The sequence below is a fragment of the Anser brachyrhynchus genome, assembly GCF_964034855.1.
Source record: "Anser brachyrhynchus genome assembly, chromosome: 2".
Lineage (NCBI taxonomy): Eukaryota > Metazoa > Chordata > Aves > Anseriformes > Anatidae > Anser > Anser brachyrhynchus.
Genome location: NC_137695.1, coordinates 64,713,129 through 64,730,145, shown reverse-complemented (window position 1 = coordinate 64,730,145; position 17,017 = coordinate 64,713,129). Strand labels below are relative to the sequence as shown.

Sequence of the window (17,017 nt, the reverse complement as noted above, 5' to 3'; positions counted from 1 at the left end):
GATCTTACATTGCTGCGTTTGTATCACTGAAGTCCTCAGCTGGTGAGGACTTGGCTTTTTTTTTCCCCCTCTTTTTCTTAGCAGAGCAATCTGAGTTTGTGGCCCCCAAAATAACTATCATAATTGTAGTTGATATACTGTTTCATTTTGCTTAAAAGAAACACTGTAGAAACATAAGACTAAAGCTTTTTAAGGTGTTGTTCTTATAAATGTAACACTAAAATGCTTGCTTCTAGCTATTACTTTTTTCTCTAATTTAGGAAATGGCAAACATTTTGGCACAAAAGCAGCTTCGCTCCATCATCCTAACTGTAAGTATATAATTTTCAATGTTACTTTTCACTACTAGAGAGAAAAGCAGGCTTGACTTTTGGTGCGTAGAGGTTTTGTCTTCATATATTGTAATTGCGCTCTTGTATCTCACAAGATACATTTTGAAGCCTGTGATACACAAGCTAAAGATCTGGTTATTGAGTGGGTTCAAAATTGTTGATCAGAACGGGTATCTTTCCAGCCCAATAAATTGTGGTTTCTTCATGAAAATGCAATACTGAATAAAAAATAATACCTCAAGGGTTTTATTCCTATGGAGAATGTGAACTTAATTGTGCAGACTAGGGAATGTCTGAGGCATTAATAGTAAGTCCTCTGTGTTAAGGTTTGGACCTGACGACAGCTATGCAAGCCACACAGGGCTTTCCATTTTGCAAAATCAGCTTCTGTGTTTTTGGTTCCACTGGTGATTTTGTGTCTTGATATCAAGTTGCATATGATTTGTCACCACTTACACAAAAGCATGATATATAGCCCAGAGTGAAGTTAATGAATGTAGTATAAAAGACTTACTTCTGCTGTCTTGGAAAATCACAGGGATTTTGTCTTTGACCTTAGCGCAGAACAGATCTTCAAGGAAACAAGGGGAAATTCTCCTTAAAAGGGATGAGTTCAGTATCTGTCATGAGATACCAGACAGTGTAAACAAAACCAAACAAGAAACAAACAAACCCTTGCCCTTTCTCACTCACTGTCATTATTTTAGTGATGCATTAAAAAACAAACAAAATGACAACAACAAAAACAACAAAACAACAATAAAACAAAACAGAATTTGTTTCAGAAGGCATGGTTTTGCATTGCTTGTGTTTATAAAAATTTGGTGTAAGCATAAGGATAACATTCTTAAGTGTTCATATACTGTCATAAAATGCTCAAGTACTTTTTGGCAGACAGATTCTTTTATTCTCTGGAGCTGTACAATATCAATTTTTGTATCCATCTCCTACATGATGATTCTTCCCTTATGTATGCCCTGAGATGTTTAGTTATACCTGGGCCTGTTTCCCCTGTAGAGCCAGCGTGTGTGTTGTGTGTGAAATTGTCCATCAGCTTGGTAACTGCTGTGTGTAGCCCTGTGTGTATAAGGTATTGTACACCAATGCATTTCCAAGCCATCTTCCTCATATTGAACAAAGTTGGATTGCCGGATTGCCACGTAATGTTGGCTTCTGCAACAGTAGCGCTGTTGTATCATTGTATCTACTGATTGTGTTGGTAGCTTGAAAACTTTATGCTCAGGGAACTGCTTAAATATTTTCTTAATACATTCTTTTTTTTTTTTTTTTTAAACAGAACTCTAATGTTCTTGCTAAGGAGTTAATTTTTCTTCAGTTGCTCCCTCTCTTCTGTTTTTGTTTGCTTGTTTTTATTTTCACCACTTCTCATACATGCACAGGCTCTATCTAGTGGCTAAAAGGAGAAAGCTTCAGTGCATTATTAGTGTAAAGTCCTGCTCCTTAGAATTTCTTATGAAGCCTGTAGTTCATCTGAATACCTAGATCAGTAGCGCTGCTTTTGGTTTAAATTTTTTCTGGAGTATACACACACTATTGCATATCAACACATTCTTTCAGAAATGGAAACACCAGAGTCCACCTGGTGGGATTTTCTGATATGGAGGTGTTCACTGGAGTCTGTCTGTCTTTTGCAGCATGTTATCAGGGCACAGAGGGCCATCAATAATGAAATGGCACATCAGCTTTATGTTCTCCAAGTACTTACCTTTAACCTTCTGGAAGACAGAATGATGACAAAAATGGATCCACAGGATCAGGTAAGCATCTGACATGACCTGTTCAGAACAGGGAGAGGACAGCTACTCGTTGCTGTGCGTAAAACTCTTGATGGAGGAAAAGACACTGGCAGGAATTCTTACCTAATCTCTCTCACTTGGGTTGTGATGCTGGATTTTGTTTTCTGGCTGTTGAAAGATGAACTGGCTATTGCATTCCGTGTGCAAAAGTACAGCAAGATGGCCAGGCCTTTCTCCTTAGCATGTAGCTTCATGAACTGAGTTTGGTGTCATCCTGAACTAGAACTCTGAAGCCAGCAGTACAGCCTTTTTTCTTTTTTGTACTTTTCAGAGCCAACTGAGATGCACGGTCCTTCCTAAAAGTGCTCCTGTAGAGCTAAAAATTAATATTTAAATGAAAACTATCTAATATTCTAGAGTTGAGGTTAAATGATGTTATGATCTAAGTAATTTTTGTTGCTATGAACCTGTACAGTAGTTGTTCGTCTTATTGCTCATTGTGTCCAAACACCAGCCTTATGCATAAAGAGGCACTCCCCAAAGAAATTAAAGATTTGATATAGAACCAGTGAACACGAGAGAAGATGTGTTCTGTTTGTTTATTTATTTTTTGTGTGTTTCCTTTTTGGTGCTGTATGAAGGGGAATCTGATTTCATTTTTAAGAGGGAATTTTCTTAAGGCTTAGGATTTGAAGAAAAGGAGATGGGAGAGCAAGATAGTTGTAAACTTGAATAACATCATGCTATAGGATTATCCCCTTCCTGTTTCTTCAGTTTGAGGCAGGAGAGTTTGACTCTCAGGAGAATGTAATACCTAGTGCGTATCTCCACAGACTGTCTGATACGGTGTTGTTAGTATAGATGGTGGGGTGGTTATCACTGTCTGGAGGCATTTCCAGTGATGTGTAGCTGCAGTAAGTCCTCTCTTGCCCATTCCCTTGTCAGCAGAAATAGACAGTCACCAGAAGGATCAGAGTACTGAGCCATTTTGATTTAAGTCAGCAAAGTGCCTAAATACCAGCTTAATTTGAAGTGTGATCTCTTGGCTTCTGTGGTTTCATGTCTGTGGTTAAAATCAAGTGTGTAGTTAGTGGCCTTGCTAACATGGGTCCTGCTTCTGGAAGTCAACCCTTACGCATTTCTGCATGAACCCCACAAATATGAGACCTTTGGAAAATGGGAACCACAAAGTCATTCTTGCTGACGGCCTTCGAGTAAGAAGGTAGGGAATTTAGATAAAGGTTGGGCAATGGAGGGAATACAGTATTTTGAAACAGCCTTGTGGTATTGGTTATTAAAATGAGAGGTCAGTTATTTTAACCATTTTTTAACGTTTGTTTGAACCCAGGCTCAACGGGATATCATATTTGAACTGAGAAGAATTGCATTTGATGCAGAATCTGAACCTAACAACAGTAGTGGCAGTATCGAGAAACGCAAATCTATGTATACGCGAGACTATAAAAAACTTGGATTTATTGTGAGTATTTTTGGGTGGTGGGACACTGTACGTGGTTGAATGCATCTGTTGTAGTACATTCTCTAATCAGTCACTTTTCTTATTTGATCTTCTGGCTATTACTAACAGGAGAATATGATAATTTCTTTATCTTTTTGCAAATCTTTTTAACCCCAAGGGGTTGCTTTAGCAGAAGTTAGGGTTAATTGGAAGAAATAACTATCTAAGGTGGAAGAACATAGTTTTTCATGACATGTCATAATTAATTTAACTTAATCAAATCTTGGATGAACAAGCATTGTCTAACAGATCTGTGGCAAACCTGTAAAGCTATTGTACTCTTAGTAATAATGTGAACTGATGAGCACAATAAATCAGAGGTAGGATTCTATCTATAGCATTTACTTGTAGGATCTTTTGTCTTGGTTGTTTGAAGTCCTTTCATCTGTGAGTAGGGGATGCAGAAACTCCCACTTTGACCTACTCAGACCACTTAGAGATCTGGTCTTGGCTGAAACAACACAATCTGGCTGAACTGTTGAATGCATTTATACTGATGAATAATGTGTATTTTTCCCCCTCTGGAAGCAAAGGGTAGACACATGCATGCACGGACACATGCATGCACGCACGCATGCACACTCTGCAATCAGTATCTTGATTTATTGTTTACTCTAGGTTAGTATGCAGTTTTCTTTCTCCTTAGGTAAAATTGTATACTTTGCATGGTACACGATTGCTGCTGGCCTGGCAGATAGACAGTGAATGTGGTACGGTAGCCACAGTTAGAGGCAGGGTGGTTTCAAACACTGGTACAAGCTGAAGCTTGCTGTGCAGTTTGAGTGCTCTGCTCAGCTCTGTGGCATAGAGCTCAGGATTACCCAGTTCCCCTGTGGTTTAGGGAGGAGGCGTTCTGGGTTCTGGTAGTTGTTTTCATTACTGATGAGTGAGGAAAAATTACTGCTGTATCAGTGCTGTTGCATCTGTAAGGAGTCTTAAGTAAGGGGAAAGGAAGGAACTTGGCGTTGTAAGCATGATAGTAAAATCAGTGCTTTGAAGAAGCTTTTGAATCTCGATAGACAACAACAACAAAAACTATGAATCTGTTCTCTGTTTCTGTGTCATAGAAGACCATTGCTATCTCAGCTTTTAAGATTGGCAACTCCTATGTGAGATGAGCAGAGGACTTTGGGGTCTCAAGGCTAGAACTAAAGGAAAATGCATGCCATGGTTTAGAGATAAACGGGCTGAATGTAGACCCTCTAGCTTGTGGTGAATGAGAACAGAGATTGGTTCTCGCAGACCTTCCATCATACTTGGTGGAAAAGTAACCACTGGCAAGTAAGAAATGGTGATAAACAAGGTTCAGGGCAGGGGGCAAGAGGGAATGCTGAGGTGTAGTGAAGTCGTTGTGGATCTGTACGTACAGAGATTATGGCATATGGAAGAATAAAAGAGGTGAAATTTAAAACAAGTGTTCTCTAGTTGTGGTTGATCACTTTTGGATATTAGCTGTGCATTCCAGTTTTATGAGATGTTGAAGACACTCAGATCCCACTGCTGTCACTGGCATGCCTAAGTATCTAGCACCCCTGAAAGTCTGACCTTGCTTTCTTAGAGGTGGAGCTGGAAAACTCTGTCTGTATAATAAAGCATCCAACATAAACTGAGCCATGACTAGCACACAGATCTGAATTCTAGTCCTGTTTTTCTGCTGCTTAACAAGGAAAGACTAAAGATCAATAGGGTTGTGGGCTGACACTTGTTTTTCCAATGCTTCTGTTTGTCCCACAGGATATATTTTGATTCAGCAGAGCTGAAGTCATTATTAACAACAGTGTGTTTGAACTGATAGCATTGTAGGGGAGATGCTTGGTGTGAATCAAGATGTGTTACTGTCTTGTCTGAGTTTGCAGGAGCTCATGCTGTGTGTGTGCAGCAGGGTTGTCTCTGTTATCTTCATTACTCTCATTTGGGCTGTTCATTGGGAAGCCTACAGAAATCAACAGTTGTCAGGGGTAACAACAGCAGTATTTGCTATGTAATTCTGATGGCTTTCCGACAGGGAATGGCGATTAAAGTCTGGGAGGGAATGGGAACTGCGATCAAAACAATGAAGAAAATGTGGAAGGATAAATAGAAGGAAAGCATAATGGGAGATCAGAAATACAGGCGAGTGAGCTTTTCAGAGTTCCATGATAAGGGTCCTAATGGGAGGCAGGTTATCCCCCTAACAGAATAATGAGGCAATGCACAAATGATAAATATGTTAATTGTAAAGTGTGAGGAGAGTTACTCTGCTCTTGAGCAGAACTTTTTCTTGGAGCTGAGAGTACAGGTGACTCTACATGTATGACTTTTTCCATAGCTGAAAAGGAATTTGACCTTCCTCACAGAGCTGGAGAAGTGCCTGTTGTAGAGCTCAGGCTGGCTCTCAAACAGTGAATCTGACTGAGCCTCACACATGGGCTATGCTCTGACTGGCCTCCAGTTAGCCTATGGCTGCCTTTACCCCACCTACTTCTTTTACCTCTAACATTAAAACGTCTTCAGTGCTTTTGAAAAATGCAGGTAGAAGGATACATAAACAAACCGAACTGTGCCCTGAATAACGGGAGGTTTCTCTTCCTTTTCTTTTGGCTGTCTAACACGAGAAGAAACCCAGCCAAATTGGTGGCTGCCTTCGAATGCTGCTTTCATTCCACTGGTGGTGGTGGTTAGGATGCTAATTTCTTGAACTGATTAAACGTTCTTTCCGAGGGGGAGAGCAAAACCATGTCTAGCCATCCAGTTGTTCCTGGACTGCTTGTTGTCTTTCTGTATGGGAAATGCAGGAATTCTATTCATTTTTCTTGGCCACATGAAAAGGCTTTGCCACATTGCAAATGTAATGTCAACAAAAGAGAAAGTCCAGACGTGGTTTCAGAAGTTTACAATACCATTTGTAAAACTACATAGTTAGAAACCTATATTCAGTTAAAGCAACCACAGGGCCTTTCCAGATGGTCGAGATGTCCAGTGTGAAGTTTATTATGGGTAAAGAGATTTTCAGCAGAGATAGTTTTGAAGAGATTTACTAAAATACTGACAAATACAACAAAAGATGACCCAATTAGGAGATGTAAGATACGTTTCACCTTATTGAATTATTTTTCTGAGGCAATTGCAAATTAAATAGCTTGAGTTCCTTCTTTTCTTCCTGCCTTAAAATCTCTTTCAGCAGTTTATCTATGGCAATTCTTGTAGGAGAAGTAGAGTTTTGCAGACTTGCAAATAATAATGTAGTTTTGTGTTACAGATAGCTAATAGATAAAGGTACAAGTGTTGGCAATGATAAAATTGCTCTTGAAATTTCTAAGCTGTTCAGTTTTGTAGAGTTCACTGCATGTGAAGCTTCAAAAATCTTATTGCATTTGAGTAAACTTTATTCCTATAACCAAAGTAGGCAACAGATATACACAATATCAATTTCTTGAGTTATGTTTTCTCATAGTTCTGTAAATATCATTAAACACATTCACTACAACTTATCACTGACAGTTAAAGTTAGAGGCAGATCTAACCAAATTCTAAGCAATTTAAATAAGTTAAAAAGTGAAGAAAAACTGTTTGAGATTTTTTCATTTGTGGTGTGTGGAGCTTTTTTTTTTTCCTTTTGATTTCAATAAAATGTAAGTTGTTTTTATGCATGCAAAAATTCAAGATGGAAAATGATTTCTTTGCTCTGATGTGATAATGATTTCTTAGCCTTGCTGGAATTTATTAGTATAGACAAATAAAATGGACATTAGTACAAGAGATGGGAAGCCAGTGAGGATTTGTCTGACAAAATATGACAATTAAAAGGGAAATTTTAGAATGATCTGTAGTTCTTGTAAAGGTAGACATGGGCTTAACTTAGAAAACAGTTGTGGTGGTGACATAAGAGTGAACATATACTGATGAAATCTCCTGATGAAACAGATCTGGGAGACATCAAGGAAACAATCACCATGTCATACACCAAATTAGATGGCCTTTTGGAGCAGAGACAAAAGTAGGGAAAAAATAGGCAAAAATAGGAGAGATTGTGCACTGTAGTTACAAAAAAGTCAAATGTTAGCCTAGAATATATCTGGAAAGTTAGTTTCCTAGCAGCTGAGCTGTTAAGAACATTTTCTGTGTTTTGGTGACATCATTTAGAGCACTGCATAATTTTAATTGTTTATGCAGTGATTGGGGACTGATTGAATTTAGGACAAGTGCATAGAGCAAGACTTGTGCAGCAATAAGAGAGATTTCTTACAAGAGGTGACTTAAAAAGGTTGCCTTGTTTATTCCACCAGGCTAAACACTGTGTAAATGTCATGTTCACAAATGCTGAGAGGGAGGAAGTCATATGTAAGCTAAAAGGCACTGATGACGATGCATTTAAGGAAAATATGATTATTTTTTAATTGGATTGATGGGGACAAATTTCATTAATAGTTTAAAGATGGAGGTTGATTCTTTATGAAAAGGATTATATACCGTGTTTGACAGTGGTGGATCCAGGAAAAAAAAAATGTACAAAGACTGGGAATAAGGTGAGGGGGTTTATTACCGAGGTCTGAAGGGAAACACGAATAATAGGATAAATAATGACCTTACGTGGCAGCATAGCTGATTTGTTAGACATTACAAAAACTTTCTAATATAAGCTATCTATAATAGATACTTTAGAAGGGTTGTCATGTAGAGATCTTTAGAAAAGAAACTCAATGAATAGTTAAGAGTAATTAAAGCATACCTGATACTTCCTTAGGCAGAATGTAGGCCTGATGAGCTGCTGAGACTTTTTTCAGACTTGCCTCCCCCCGCCCCCCAATCTTCATGTCCCAGATGAGTAACTAATTTGTTTTTTTCTTTTGATCTCATTCTTCAAAAAAATCCTTTGTTTCACAGCACAATATCCAAATAGTGCTTTGAAGATGAAAAACTATTAAGTTTCCTCAGGGGTCCTGTGGTGCTCTTCATAATCTCTTTGAATAGTTCCCTAGCTGAAGCCTAAAGATAGTCCCCATTTAGAGATAAGGGGAAAAATTTTTCCCCTAGACTTTTCTGGCAGAGGAAAGATGCTCAACACTTTATTTTTTTCAGAACACTTTCTTCCTTCTTCAGTGTATGGCTTCTGTTACACCCGTGTGAGTGTTACTTTCCGCAGAGCAGAGCTGAGAGTGTCAAATCAAGTATTTGCAAAATTAAGAACATAGTGACTGTCTTACAGAAGACTGTGTAAGGTGCAAGTTGCCTTGTTGTTTCTAGACATAGCTTTCTCACCAGGCTAAGTCCACGGCTGTCTTAACTGAGAGGTTTGGCCTGAGATTTAAGTAGTCTCTCTTCCACCAGCAAACGGGAATTATTTGTTCAGGACATTGCCTTTGCAAGCACAAGCCATCTATCTGTCAGAGTGACTGTAGTGAGTCAGGATTTTTTCCCTGAGCCGGTGAAATTGAGTCATTCATGAGATCTGGAAGGATTTGAGTAGTCATTTGCAACTGTTCCGTTCATAGCTTTCTAATGTTTCCTCCTCTTGGTGTCGTTAGGCAGCGATAAGAAGTGTTGCATTGTTTATCCTTTGGTGAAGCTTCACCTACAGTAAAGGTCATGCTTTCTTACATTCAGATTCCATTGTTGGATTTGGCAGTGGCAAAAGAACGTCTTCAGAATGTCACTGTGTGTCAGCCTAGATCAAGTCCTTTTTTAAACTTGAAATGGAGAAGCTTGTAGTCTGTAGCTCAATGAGAGAATGGCATAGGTAGCAGGTTTTCAGCACTCCTGAAAATTATTTGTAGTTTTCCATCCTCCACTGTTTTCTCTACCCTCACAACCCTCTGTTTCCATATCTACTGTTTCAAAACTTGTGAAATAATTTATTGCTGGAAGAATAATCAGTTTAGGAAAAATGCCTTTTGCTGAGCTATTTGAATAGGCTGCTTTGCCCTGAGATAGAAGTGACTTAGTTTAGTGACAGTATATCTGTATGTAGCAATGTCCCCCTCTAAAGTAAAGTCCTTTGTCCTTTATTACTGATAGCTAATAATTAAACACCATGAAGCATTGCAGAAAACAGGTCTAATGGAACTTCACTAGAAAGGAGTTTCTTCTCACCTTTCACTGTAGTACATGGTTCATAGATTTAAGTATCCCTTTATTTAACAGAATTAAAATTGCAGATAGTAGTGTGAGACTAGAAAAAAACACATGGTCTTCCCTTTTGCTACTGAAGTTCCTTTTAATATTGAACAAGTGGAGTAAGACAAGAATGTATGTAGCATTTATTAATTTTTTTAACCCTTATGACCACTAGAGGTTGCTGTTCTCTGTTGTTTGCAAACTTTGTTCTGCGTTCCACGATTCAGTTTTGAACCTGAAATTTTTCAGTGGGTATTTCAGAAATAAGTCTTTACTGGTTTATTCCTCATGGTAAGTTTTGGAAGATGAAGGCTAATCATACATCTTTATTTCAATGTGTTATCAGAGAGTGTAGATGTATAGTGACTATTAGTTTTGGTATTTGATCACTTTTTAAGTAGAGACACAGAAATTCATGTTACTGTATTTGTTTTCATAAACACTATGTAGAAGAACTTGAGACAAAAACAACAACAAAACAAAACAAAAAAAACACAACTTGAGGACCTGTTCTGTTATTCCTGTTTTTAAGAGAGTAGCATTTATTGCTAGAATCCTGTTGCTGTATATAGGAATATCATATGAACAAGATCTATTCACTGGGAATAACAGCCCAGAACCTCAAGTAATAATGATCTTGAATCAGTGAAAGCATCTAAACTGATGTAAATGTTTCAAATGTTTGTGTATTTTATATATTAATACATATCTGCATCATAGATATGTCTGCATCAGAAGTGCAACACCCCCACATTGTACTAAAAGAGCGGCAACATTGAATGTTTTTAAGAAAAGGCAGAAAAATATCTTTAAAGCCTTGTTTCATTCCCTTCATTCTTTGTGATATTTAATTACAGGCAGTTTTTCTTCTGTCTGCCTCTGCTTTTCTCCTCCTTTACATTTCACTCTGCTTCAGTCATGATGTTTACTCTCCTTTTGTTCAGCCACAGGCTAATTATAGCCCTCCTGCCCTTCTGTCATAGCTTCTGCCCTGCCACGCTTGCACCCCTCCTTCCTCCAAACCTTTCCAAATGCCTGGCTTTGACTCTTTCCTCACACTGTTACCGTGCGTCCCTCTACTTAGCTTCTGTCCACTCAACTCCTGGTTTCTAGTCATTGCTTTTTCTCTAAGCCTTGAAGATGAGGCCAGGGAATGCCCAGGACAGGCATCACCTTCAGGGGAAAAAACAAAACAAAACAAAAAAACCCTGTATGCTCCATACAGACTTGTGAAATTCAGTGTATCCTGAGTTTTTGTATAATGTGGCCAAATATAGTCTACATTCCAGAGGAATCTCAAGACTGGCACAAAAACAATCCTTTTCCTAAACTAGAACCTCTTCTTACAAAGCGTGACTGGGATGGAGTTCTTCAGCAAAACAACAGTGTAAAAATAAAGTTAATAAGAGCAATGCAGTGTTTAATAAAACATTCCTACAAATGACCAAAGATTCTGCTAAAACCTAAAGGAGATGCTAAGCATTCAGTCCAAACAGAGTAGTTGTAAAGTATCAGAAGCAAAGGAAGTCTCAAAATGGAAAGTGTCAGACGACCATGCCACCTGTGGCTCAGGTTAGTGTTACATGCAATTAAACATCTTTACTGTTTCTGTTTGCTTTTGACATCTTGCTTCCCTACTGATTTATACTGTTTCTTTGACTTTCTGGGATAATGAAGAGCTTTCTGAAGCATTTCTCTCTTGAGTGTTGAGCTTCCCAAATAAACCTTCTCCCTCTGCCTTTCAGAATGCTGCCTGTTTTCCATCGAGACTTTGATAGAAAAATCATGCAGTTGTTTCTGTCTGCATCCAGTGGTTTAGTGAAAGTGAAGAAGTATTTTTTACTGTTGATGATGCTTTTCATTTTCTTCCAGAGAGGTAAAGGATTATACCTGCAAATCTCTACAGATGGGTTTGACTGTGACTTCATTTAGGTTTTATCAAGATGGCTTTGGTTTAAAGAGATCATTGTTTTGACTTAAAAAACCAACCAAACAAACAAACAAAAAAAAAACCTTTTAGAAGTAGCTCAAAACTATAGTGGTAGCAGTTGTTAAAGATTGCTGTAAGATGTGAAAGAGAGGATGCATGGAAACTTTAGCCACTTCCAAGTCAGGTTGTTATTTGGCTGCTTAATATCTGAATTGGAAGGTGCCTGGCAAACTGCATGCATTTCTTCATCAGAAGGAGGAAGACTGAAAGGTAGAGAGGAAAAGTTGTAGTTCTTCTTCTCTTCGAGATTTTAAATGTGCATTGGTTAGCTATTTTCAGAAGTTAGTTTTATTTTACTTCATCTTTTTTTTTTTTTTTTTCCCCTGGGTGTCTAGGGTGTAAGATACCTCACAGGTGAGGGTTTCTTGCTGCTTGATACATCCCTAGCTGAGCAACCACAAGTGGAGGTACTGAAACCTGTACTAGAAAAGTAGATAAAATACTTAAACTACAAGAAAATGGAAAGGGTAAAGGAAATACAAGTAAATGGATGATGATACCAAGCAAGTAATTAAGGGTTTTACTACTGTATACTGACATTTGGAGCACCACAATCAGTAAGCCCAGTTGTTAATTTACTGTATTTATACATCTTGGAATTACTTGGAATAGAGCTGAACCTCGTTTCAAGACAAAGCTTCTACCTAATTTTTAACATCACACAACAGAGGCCACTAGCATCCCGCTAGATGTAGGTTGTTAGCAAAAGTTGTTGAACAGCTCAGTTGTATGCAATTACTTACAGAAGAATTATTTCAGCCCGAGAAATACTAGGAAACACTGTTTTATGGTGTAAATTCCCATCTCTGAGTTGCCAGCAATTGTTTGACGTTTAAGCTAAACAATACCTTTTTGGGGGAATAGAAAGTTACTTAAACTGGCTTGCACATTACAGTTTCTTACAGAACTCTAAGCATGGTTTCTTTTCTGGCTGTGACTGATGGGATATTTTCTTTCTGAAATACTAGTTTGTTCCTGTGTCTTAGAGTTTATGCAAGACTGATATGCACCAAGACAGAGATACTTTTTCGCAATCTGGATTTTTTTTCCCAGCAGTCTCTGCAAATCTGTAAAATATGAGATTGTAAACATAGTTTAAGGTCTAACCAGAAAAGCTTAGGTTTGATTTGTAAACATGGCCTGAGTTGGCATTGTGAGCGACAGCAACAAACCATCACTCTGTCTCAAAACTTGAGAGGCAGAAATAGGGCATCCCTGAGGTGCCATGTGCACTTAACCTCCTAATAGAGCCCAGTTCTGATAGGAGCCCACAGGTGTGCAACCTACTGCATTCTTACCCATAAGCACAGTTTTAAATTTACCATTTACCATGAACCAAACATCCCATATTGGAATTGTGATGGAAATAGGATTGCTACGTGCTTTTTGTTGTTGTTCCTTGTTTGTGTGGGAGTTTTTGTTTGTTTTTGAGTGAAACACAGAAGTCACATTGCAGAGTCCTTCAAGGTCAACTTGCCACTGTGGAAGATACCTTTCTGGTATGATTTAGAGCGGGGTAGTCCCCAGGGTTAGTGTTCGATCCACAGTTCTCTTCTGTTGAGCCCTCAAACCACTTTGAGCAGGGCACAGAAGCACGGGTGGATGCCTGCTGAGCACGAGCAGGGAACATCTTGGTCACCCTTCACGTGAGTAGGGCAGAGCCTGGTGAAGATGGCCTCGGGGTACAGCCCCCAAGGGAGAGGGGTGCTTGGCTCTGGCAGTGGAGTAGATGCTGCTCTCAGCCAAATGTGATTGCAGTGTGGTGTACAATGGAAAATGACAAAAAAAAAAAAAGGGATGTCTGATGAAGACCATGAAGTGATGAGCAAATCTGAACATACATCATGAAAAAAATGCATTATCAGTCTTCAGAATCAGATTATTTGCTGCTGACTCTGAATGCTTACAGAGGGGCGCGAAAGAATTACTGCTATTTGGAGACATGAGACTTTAAATAGATGGGAGCAAACCTGAGAACTTCTCTTTTAATAAAAAATCATTCAGTTTTGTACCCAGGAAGTCTGACCTTGTGACATTGCACAGTGTTGATATCTGTGTGTTATACAAGCTACTAAGCTTCTGTAAAAGTGGTACTCTTGGTCTGAGCCAGTATTTGCACAGAAAGAGGTGCCCAGGTCAGATGGATCATTACGGTAACCAAGAACTGGGGCCAGAAAATCCATATGTTGAATCCATTGTTCTTGTTTACCATGCAGCCGCATGCAATTTACCAGAATTGTTTGTCAGAAGCTATGGGCATCTAACAATCTGCACATTGTTAAAATGAATAAATGAGCCTTTTGCCGTGTACTGCTGAATTCCTTTTAGCTTTAGTCCTTCCAGAAGGGAACAGATCAAAAATAAATTAAGAAATAAAGAAAAATCATTTTGATGGGCTGCCAATGTGCTTTGACCTTACCTGTTATCAGTGTAAGAATGAAGTTAAAACTATTCAGAATGAAGTATCTGTAGTTTTGTGTCTATGTGAATGAGCTGAGTCTATATAATCACAATCTTTAATACTTTTTTATAATTTTATGCTTAATATAAATATTAAGTATCATCCTTTAAATCAGTTTCTTAATAGCAAGATGAGATCAGCTTTTTTTTTTTTCCCTTCCAGAGGGAGTGTAAAAGTTTTTGTTTGGTTTTATGCCTTTCCAATATCTTTACTTGTGAAGTTGTAAAAGCTGATTTTGATTAAAAGAGTATGCCTGTTCTGAAGAAAATCCATTAACGGATATACATGTTCTAACGTAAGCTTAGGGTCATCAGAACATTGCATTTGTTGCATGTTTTTATTTACTATTTGCGATTTCACTATTTTGTAAAATCTTGTTTGCCACTCACCCACTGTGTGCATTACAGCTCTAAACTCCTGGGGGCAGGCAAGCTCCGTAAATTTGGATGTGGTAAAGCTTTGAATGATCTGTCTGTTCATCATTAAAGAAGAGTTGTCTTACCACTAATTGCTTTCTAACCCCTTCTCTTAGAGATAGATCTTGGACTTCTTTCTCTAGATGCTATGTACTGCATATCCCTCAGAATTTGCAAACAAAAGAACTAAGTTGAAGAAACAGGCTCCCAGAAACTAGTCAGATATAATGACATCTTTTCTCTTGTATTATGGGCTTCATCTGATTCACTCAGGTAGCTGATTGCCAGTAACGAAGTAATGTTAGTTTTGTGAAACACTGTAAATTCAATTTAGTGTTCATTATTACAAATACTCATTTTTCCTTAAGCCTATGCAGTTTTCAGTGTGTATGTTGCTTATATGTACATACTGCTTTGCTCCTCCCTCCTCTCATTCCTTGTGCTTTTTTGCCTGTTGTAAGATGTAAAGGATAGTAAATAGAGCACACAAAGTGTTTGGATTTTATTCAGTTATGAAGAATTACAATATGGGTAAGAGATGCTCTCTGACTATGCAGTTTCATGAACTCAGGCCTGTAAATGAATTAAGAGATGAGGGGGAGTAGAGCAACTCCTTTGGGAATAATTGATTTTTTTCCCCTTCAAATTAAAAACACCTCCATATCTGAATTCTGAATCTTTTGACTCTTTGATACAGTCTGCTTGTTACACAGCCTCTACACAGAAGGCAATACGTATTCTTTTAAAAACTCCTTAATTCTTTTAATCTTCTTACATTTTTGTGCAACTCCATTCTCTTTTTGATGTTAATCTGGAGGAGCCTGGAGGTATAGCGGAAGAATGCTTGGGCCATACAAAAAGTTGCAAATTTTGCAAAGCACAGCTCCTTTTCACATTTCACATTCCTGTAGAGGGAGGCAAAGAAAAACGGAAGTTGGGTGAACTGAAATTCCACAGCAAATGGATCCAGTCTTTATTATAATTAAAAATGCCGCACTACTGAAGGCAAATGAGGTATGCTATAGTACAGGCATAGACTAATGTTGGTTTAAGACAGAAGTATGGACTCAAAGGCTTTCAGAGTGTGGTCCTATTTTCCGAACCCTTCTATTTTGGTATTTATAAAGCCTGGCTGTTTGTACTTGAGCTGTAGGAAGATTAGACTGTAGGAAGAGTCATTTTGTATATGGGGACTTAGGTCTAAAGACAGCTAAAATATAGATTTGACAGTTTCTTTTACTACAGATTAGTTGCTGTTCTGTGGTTGTGCCATTCCTCCCATAACAAACATCATATCCTTCACTGGAGCTGCTCGTTACAGTACGAAGGATCCTGTCAGAGATCCACTCAAGTCTTCTGAGTGATGATGTACGGGAGAGGCAACTGCAGCAATTAAGTCAGCTGCTTCCCATGTGGCTTTCCTGTAGATAAAACATCCTTAGGAAAATTGCAATGATTATTTTTACCCTGATGTTACTCAAATCCTTATCTAAGTGTTTTTTCTTTCTCTTATAAGGAAATGACGACTGAAAGGTGTTTCAATTAATGTGCTTTAAATTAGAGGCAAATTTTACTTTAAAGAGGTTAGGTAAAATTGCCTGAAGTGTAAATAAAACAATCAAAAAGATGCTCTTGTCTCAGTCTTATTCTTAGAAAATTCTGTCTCAAGAAGCCAAAGACTTGGCAGAACTTGGTTTTGAGCCTTCCATTTTATTTAATAATAAAATTTATTTAATAAAATGGTCAGGAGCTCCTTTTTCTTGTTGATAGGCTATGCAACTTGCATATTTTGGCCAGAAGCTAAAATAAATATTTATGTACACTTGTTAAACATTTTCTATCATTTCATTAACTTTTATACAAAGTGCTTGTTAAATAGCTCTGAACTGTTCTTTAATAAGTAGTCTTTGAAGCATCAGCCAGAACCATTAATGCCTGTACACCAATATACAAACAGTGCCAGCCATTATGCTTAAATAAGAAAAGTCACAGTGTACCTTACTCAGCAGACGTAAAACTTACCTGAACTCAAAAAAAGGCTTTTCGTGCCTAAAATGGACTTAAGAACATGATGTGTACACAAGCGAAGATAGGATTGCTTGGGTACATTTTGATTGTGCCTCGTCTGGCTTCTGTTTAGCTGAAAACATTTAATCTGGGGTTATTTGTAATAGTTTATTGTTATTATTTGTTTACTATCCCTGTGACAACTGTACTCCTATCTTGCATTGGACAAGATATCTTGCATCCCTCAGTGTTGTAGCATTTGTTTTAGATTCTTTGAGGCTTTCAGAGTATTGCCTCTGTCCATAAGGCTTAAGGTCTTGGAACACAAAGCATTAGCTCTATGTAACTGTAAAGCTGCAGTATAAGTACTTAGAAAATATGAAGCATTGTGCAAAAGCTTTATGTCTTGCTTACAAAGTGTAGTTTATTCATGTCTGAAAAA

General features: G+C 38.1%; 1 protein-coding gene across 14 annotated transcripts in view; it reads left to right on the top strand.

The window, feature by feature from the left end:
• The window catches only part of ELMO1 (engulfment and cell motility 1), a 305,702-nt gene that overhangs the window by 114,927 nt on the left and 173,758 nt on the right, over positions 1–17,017 (top strand). For all 14 annotated transcript variants that reach the window (XM_080579782.1, XM_080579779.1, XM_080579789.1 and 11 more), the window contains 3 exons: positions 261–311; positions 1,988–2,110; positions 3,438–3,569. In XM_080579782.1, the coding sequence (XP_080435908.1) occupies positions 261–311; positions 1,988–2,110; positions 3,438–3,569 (306 nt within the window). The remainder of the gene's footprint in view (positions 1–260; positions 312–1,987; positions 2,111–3,437; positions 3,570–17,017) is intronic.